Source organism: Mycteria americana, chromosome 5 (genome assembly GCF_035582795.1).
Source record: "Mycteria americana isolate JAX WOST 10 ecotype Jacksonville Zoo and Gardens chromosome 5, USCA_MyAme_1.0, whole genome shotgun sequence".
Taxonomy (NCBI): Eukaryota; Metazoa; Chordata; class Aves; order Ciconiiformes; family Ciconiidae; genus Mycteria; species Mycteria americana.
The window spans coordinates 40,750,736-40,757,971 of NC_134369.1; the positions used below are offsets into that span (position 1 = coordinate 40,750,736).

Genomic DNA, 7,236 nt, shown 5'->3' on the forward strand with positions numbered 1-7,236 from the left:
ACCCGGCGGGTGTTGACACCTCGGGGTGCCGGCGGCGGCCGGGGCCGAGCCGGGCTCCGGGCGCGCCCCTGGGAGGCGGCCCGGGCCGCCGCCTTTCCGCCCCGCTCCCCGAGAGCGCTGGCCCCGGGGGGCTGCGCGGGGCTCCCTATTTGGCCATGCGGCGGGCCGGGGGCGCGCTGCCCCGCGCCTGCCTTACATGGGCCGGGCGGCCGGGCTGCGCCGGGGCTGGCCGGGCTCCATTCATGGCTGCGCGGCCGCTGAATGGCGCGGAGCCGACCAAATAAGGAGAAGGTGGCTGCCCCGTCCCGCGGCGGCCCTGGCCGACGCTGCCCCTCGGGGGGGTATAAATTGGGGCGTCTCCGCCGAGCCGGCACCCAGGCTCTCCTCCGCAGCCCCCCCGCCGCCGGTGCTGGTCTGGTGAGTAGCGCGGCGGCGCCGGCAGCCCCGCGGGGCCGGCTCGGGGCGGGCAGGGAGGGACGGGACGGGACGGGACGGGACGGGACGGGACGGGACGGGACGGGACGGGAGGGATGGATGGATGGATGGATGGATGGATGGATGGATGGGAGGTACCGGGGCGGGCGGCGGATGCCGGTCGTGCAGGTACGGCCGCTGCTCTGCCTGCGGACCCCCGGCTTGGCGTTATTTCCGCCGCGGACACGGCCCCCGTCCCCCGCCGCCCCCCGCGCAGCGCCAGCCGCCGCGGCCCGACGGGGCGGGACGCCCCGCCGCCGGTGAAGTGCTCTGGGCAGGACGGATCTCTCCGATTTCACACGCTTTCCCGTTTCAATCTGCGGCCTGAGGGTACCGCTAATGATGCCCTAATGAGCGTCCTGCAAGCCGGGGCGCCTACTGAAGCGCGGAGAAGGGAGCGGCTGACGGGTCCTATTTAAAGCCCTGCCCACGAGCGCGGCCGAGCCACCGAGCATCCTCCCGGGGCGAGTCAAATTTCCCGCTCCCGCCGACAGCTGTCGGTGTGCCGCCGCCGCCCGTGCCCTCCGGGATGGCGGGCGGGAGGGCGCGGAGGGGCCGCCCGGGGGGCTCGGGGGGCCCGGCGGCAGCGCCGCGCTGCCCGCGGGGGTCTGGACGCGCCGCCGCGCTGTTTTTCAGGTCCGTGCCTCCCTCCGAAGATGTGTGACGACGAGGAGACCACCGCACTGGTGTGCGACAACGGCTCGGGGCTGGTCAAGGCGGGCTTTGCCGGAGACGATGCCCCCAGGGCCGTTTTCCCATCCATCGTCGGCCGCCCGAGGCACCAGGTAACTACGGGGGCAGGGCCGGGGCAGGACCGAGCCTTCCCCCTCTCTCCAGGAGTCGCCTCCACTCGCCCCTTCCCTCCTTAGTTCTTCTGTCCTGCCCCAAATACTCTCCCCTTTCCTCTGCTCACTTCTTGCGGTGGTACTAGCGACGCCTTTCCAGTTCTCTCCGGTGCTTCCCCCAACTCCCCTGTTTGGATGTCCCTTATCTCCTTTCTGGCACTGTCTCCCTTTCCCCCAGCTATTTCTAATTCACCAGCTTTCCTCTTGACGCTCTCCCCGTTCTCTCTCCCAACGAGCCCAAACCCAGCTTCCTACAAAGCTGCTGCCCACTCCATCCCCTGGGCCAGACCTGCCGCTGGTGCTAGTTCAAAGGCATCTCCATTGGCTGAATTTGCGCATGATGCAGTTTGTTTAAGGCCCTTCCCACCCATCCTGTCCAATGTTTCACATACCAAACACCTTCTTTCAGTTTCCTCTACTTCTTTTCTCTGTCTCTGATCTTACCTTCTCACTGCTCTCTAAGCCTCCTTTTCTCTGTTCCCATTTCATTCTCCTTCTCCTTTGTGACAGTTAAATCAGTATGTAGAAAATACAGTACTTTTTTATCCTACAGTTTCTTTGGTAAAAAGTTTGTAATGCCTTTTTTTTTTTTTTTAAACTAAAACGTTTGCAATTTGTATTTTGTTATCGTGAATAAATTACTGCTGAGGCTCCGTAGCAATATGGAGTATCCTCCTTCACTAGAAGGCTCATTTCCCGCTGTACCTTCCTGTTTATAAACTCTCTTTGCATGTCTCTCTATCTTTTCCTGCTCATGATATTGCACAGTTTACTTTCAGTCAAGCTTTGGGACCAGAAAGAAGTAATTGAAAACAAGAGGTGCATTAAAAAAGGGGAAAAAATCCTTTAATCTGATTAAAGGAACAAGGCTTTTATGAGGAAACTTCAAATTCTGTAGACTTAATATTTTAATAATGCTCATTTCTTTTCCTAAACAACCTTTTAGTGGTGTGACTGCTTGTACTGTTCTTGAAAATAGCATAGTTGTCTGTGATGTAATTGTTTAGGCTCTGTGATGTTGTCTTCCTCAAATAATGCTTTTCTGTACTTTCTTCTCTTAGGGTGTTATGGTTGGTATGGGTCAAAAAGATTCCTATGTGGGTGATGAAGCTCAGAGCAAAAGAGGTATCCTTACTTTGAAATATCCCATTGAACATGGCATCATCACCAACTGGGATGATATGGAAAAGATCTGGCACCACACTTTCTACAATGAGCTCCGTGTGGCCCCTGAGGAACATCCTACCTTGCTCACAGAAGCCCCCTTGAACCCTAAAGCTAATCGTGAAAAGATGACCCAGATAATGTTTGAGACCTTCAATGTACCTGCTATGTATGTGGCGATCCAGGCTGTCCTGTCCCTGTATGCCTCTGGTCGTACAACAGGTAAAATAAAAAAATAAACACTATTTAGATTTTTCCTTTTGGGAACCCTCCTTCCTTCTCACTCCAAATAGGAAAAAAACCCCCATAACTCATTCCGATTTACAGAAAACTAGGTATTTGTAGTTTATAGTGATTGATGATAACAGTAGCAGAAAAGCCAGTACAAAACAGTCTGTGGACAGAACAATGCAGACCTATCTGCATTGCTTTCAGAGAGGCACTGTGGAACTGACTCTCCTGCCGCTTGTCATGATGCAGATGAGGAGACTTTCCTGTGAAGTCCTGCAGTTACACAAGTATTACACCAGCTTAAGCGTTTAAACGGGGCCCAAAAGGTGCCCGTTATTGGACCGAGACACTCGCTATTGCAGATATGCTTACTGCTCAGTGTAGTAGCAGCGGAAGGCTGTTCGTATGGATTAGCTTAAAATATGTACGGGACAACTGTTTTATGGGAAAGCTCACATCAAACAGGAATGTCCAGGCAAGCAAAGGCAGAAGGAATGGGCAAGCTTTTTATGGCTGAAATAGGATGATGCTACTTTATAGTGCCTGAAAAATCCTATATTTTGTTGTGTTTGTTGCTGCTTACTGTGCCTAAGGGCTCTAAGCATTTGCTAGGTGATTCCAACTGCTCTCTGACATTTCTCTCCCAGGTATTGTTCTTGACTCTGGTGATGGCGTCACCCACAATGTACCTATTTATGAAGGTTATGCTTTGCCTCATGCTATCATGCGTCTGGATCTGGCTGGCAGGGATCTGACTGACTACCTCATGAAGATCCTCACGGAGCGTGGCTATTCCTTTGTGACAACAGGTCAGTCCTTCAGCTTTGCCCTCTTGTGAAAATCCTCATGTCTTTCTTGGCCCATCTTCTTCTTGTATTTTGCTTCTCCAAACCTTGATTTAATTCCCATATATCTGCAGCTGAACGTGAGATTGTTCGTGATATCAAAGAGAAATTGTGCTATGTTGCACTGGACTTTGAGAATGAAATGGCCACTGCTGCCTCTTCCTCCTCTCTGGAAAAGAGCTATGAATTGCCTGATGGTCAAGTGATCACAATCGGTAACGAACGTTTCCGCTGCCCTGAAACCTTATTCCAGCCGTCCTTTATTGGTAAGTGTTCCCAGGAAATTCTCCTTTCTGTAGGAGGTATGAATGAATCAGAAGATCTAGAAGGTGTCCCACTCCTCTTCCTGCTTATCTAAATTTGGCACGAAACCAATCATAAATAAATAATGAGTTAGATCCTCTGGTCCCTGTAAGCTGTGCTTGATGTGAGCTCAACTGGTAATTAGCTGAGCTCTGGGCTCTTGTTGCAAGTTTTAGATCAGGTTTTAGGGTCACATTTTTTTAGTGATAAAATGTACAGTTAGATTATCATCATTAGGGAGTTGGACTCGATGATCTTACGGGTCCCTTCCAACTCGAGATATTCTACGATTCTGTGTCACTGATGGCAAGAATAGCTTTCAGTGCTGTATTTGTAAGGCTTACACTTAAAACAGTATCTGACTCCATGGAGAAGTAAAGTGTCTGGGAGGGGAAAAAAATAGAATGAAGGTGTGTGTATATTTATATGCACTGTAATTAAACATTGCCATGGTCAAGATGGTAGGCTTTGTTGTTTGTGAGTGCAGCTGACGGATATAGCAAATGCTTATACTGTAAGTCCTGAGTAATAAATGCAGTTGCTCATCAGCTGACGTCTTACTGTGGATCTGGTGTCAGCCCTTTCAGGAAGCACCTGTTAAAATTAATAAATTGAAATGCAACCTACAAACACTTGCTTCTGGTTTCTTTTTCCTTACCAGCAAGTACTAATATCTTGGTCCATGTCTTGGTTATGTCTTGCCTTGATGTTTATAGACTGTTTTAAGACTGTATTTTGAGTAGGCTGAAAAAGAAATGGAGTTACTATTGTCTTCTTTAGTTCTAATTCAACTGCTTTCATTGTCTTTATTGCTGTCTTTTCTGTATTCAACTAAAGCTTTTTGTGAGATTCTGATGTAACCTGATACTCATGTTTTCTGTTCTGTATCACTTTCTCCCATTGCCATATACTAAATGAGTTTATCTTGTGTGTCTACTTCTTCTCTTACTGTATATTTTGAGTATCTTTCCTTGCACATGCATTATGATTCTTACCCTTTCTCACAAATAATTTTCTTTTTCTTAGCTAGTTCTTTAATTGTTTTTTTATGTTTTTCTGTAACATTTAATCATCAGTAAGTAATTTTACAACAAAAATGTCATAGAAGGTCATATTAATGATGAGGAGAAATGCCAAGAGTTCTTTTCATGAAGACCTCTTGTATAATTTCCTGATCTGCTGTCTTATTTCTTCTCAAGGTATGGAATCTGCTGGTATCCACGAAACTACCTACAACAGTATCATGAAGTGTGATATTGATATTCGTAAGGACCTGTATGCTAACAACGTTCTCTCAGGTGGAACAACAATGTACCCCGGCATTGCTGATCGCATGCAGAAAGAAATCACTGCACTTGCTCCTAGCACTATGAAGATCAAGGTGAGGAATTTGACTCTGTACTACAAAATGTGGGTAAGGATGGGGAAAATGTCCACATCATTAAACTGGGATATAGGAACAACTCAAAAGTGAGATCAAACGCTGATGGACAAATGAGAAGAAATTCCATTTAATCAGCATAATTATATTGATTAGAAGCAAGTGTTAGAAAAGAGGAAAATATGGTTATAGATTTTTCTTAAGGAATATGACATCTTTTGTACCAGCTGCTGAAGATCAATACTGTTATTACAGAAACGTTCTTTATTTACTTAAGGAAGTATCTAGTGGTTTGTTATAGTGGTGATGTGGGTTGGTTGTTCAGAAATGTAACTGTTAAATGAGGGTTTTGTTGCTTTTTTTCATCCTAGATCATTGCCCCACCTGAGCGCAAGTACTCTGTCTGGATTGGTGGCTCCATTCTAGCATCTCTGTCCACCTTCCAGCAAATGTGGATCAGTAAACAGGAGTATGATGAAGCTGGTCCATCCATTGTCCACCGCAAGTGCTTCTAAGCACTTTTCCCCTCAATTTACTTCCCACTCAGGATGACGACAATATGCTTCTTGGAGTCTTCTGGCAACCCTTCCTGAACTCTTCAGTCATTGTACAGTTTGTTTACACACCCGTGCAATTTATTTGTGCTTCTAATATTTATTGCTTTATAAATAAACAAGATCTGGGACTTGCAACCTACAAATGATTGTCTTTTGTTTTATTATAAGTATTCTTTGGTTTTAAAAAAATGAGATTAAACACTCTGGGATTCGGAAACTCCCATCAAAGCTATCAATGCCTTCACTGCATGCGTGTCCTTCTAAGTCATGTGGGCGTGTTAGGTCATGGTTTTCTATTAGTAAGAATTTATACTTTATAGTTTTAATTTTGAAACTTGAAACAAAAGAAGCGTCATATATCAAGGCTTACAAAGAAATAGCCTTGAGGGCAGACCCAGTAAGTGGAACAAGTGGAAGGAAACCTCTCATAGTCACTCACTGGGTTTAGAAATGTTTCTTCTGTTGCATTTATTATAAACCAAATATTGTAATATTAATTTATTGAAAGCCAAAGCTTCTGTAAAAGAATTATGTTAATACATTTAGAAGGCAATTTATAACTAATTAGCTCAACCCTAAGGAGTCATACAATTGTTTTCTGTGGGCTATAAATATTTACGACAAAACATTAATTCAAACTGACAGTTTACTCATCTTCCCCCATCTCTTCAAAGCCAGAGATAAAGAAGTGAAGCCTTTATTGTAGTAATGCACAAGAATAAAACTTTTGCTGTATAAACATACAATTGTTATAATCATGATTATTTTCACACCACATACATATGTCTTCGGCAATTCTTGTTATTCTTTGTTGCTATTTGACCCAAATGCTACAATCATAAATTGCCTACTTTCCGTGGGCTTTTGTGGTCCTCACCATGACTTTTTATGACTGTACACTTTGATTTTTTTTTTTTTTTTAAGTAATATCTGAAAGGTGAAGTACAGAATGACCTGAGACATTTTCATTAAAATAATGGAAGTTTGAACTATGTACAGACTGGAGTTCACCTCAACTTGATTTAGGAAATCAATCAAGGCATTTATCAAGCTGCATATGTGGTTAGTTAGGCATGTACTCAGATGAGAGCCATTACCAGTGTTTGAAAAGATTAGATTTCCTACTAATTTTATACTCAAATGCTAATTAAAAAAACCCAGATAACAATAATAGGCAGTTTACACAGTTGCAGGGAAACTTTTTTTCTGTTTTTCCCACCTCGTATTTTCCAGAAAGGCATTAAAACTGGCCGTTAGATGTGATCTGCAGTTAAGCAGAACTGATTTTACTCTTTGAATATATGAAGATGTACTTGGTTGTTCAGAACCATTGTACTTTTCTTGCTTGTTCTTGCTTGCTAATTTGAAAGTTTTGGCTGGTCAGAAAGGTCATCTCAGGTACTAGTGTGAATTAAGAGGGTGATACTGGACATAAA

The 7,236-nt window shown here is 45.6% G+C and overlaps 1 protein-coding gene across 1 annotated transcript; it reads left to right on the top strand.

Moving 5' to 3' along the window:
• Nucleotides 1–390: 390 nt before the first annotated feature.
• On the top strand, nt 391–5,878 carry ACTC1 (actin alpha cardiac muscle 1). Its single transcript, XM_075501511.1, has 7 exons — nt 391–417; nt 1,111–1,259; nt 2,381–2,705; nt 3,362–3,523; nt 3,634–3,825; nt 5,062–5,243; nt 5,615–5,878. The coding sequence occupies exons 2-7, from the start codon at nt 1,131–1,133 to the stop codon at nt 5,756–5,758; spliced, it is 1,134 nt and encodes a 377-aa protein (XP_075357626.1). The 5' UTR covers nt 391–417; nt 1,111–1,130; the 3' UTR covers nt 5,759–5,878.
• Nucleotides 5,879–7,236: the final 1,358 nt, after the last annotated feature.

Excerpts from the sequence above, each read along its gene's own strand:
- ACTC1 (XM_075501511.1), top strand. The coding sequence starts at position 1,131 with ATGTGTGACGACGAGGAGACCACCGCACTGGTGTGCGACAACGGCTCG. Across the intron at positions 1,260-2,380 it reads TCGGCCGCCCGAGGCACCAG|GGTGTTATGGTTGGTATGGG; the intron begins GTAACTACGGGG and ends TTCTTCTCTTAG. Across the intron at positions 5,244-5,614 it reads CTAGCACTATGAAGATCAAG|ATCATTGCCCCACCTGAGCG; the intron begins GTGAGGAATTTG and ends TTTTCATCCTAG.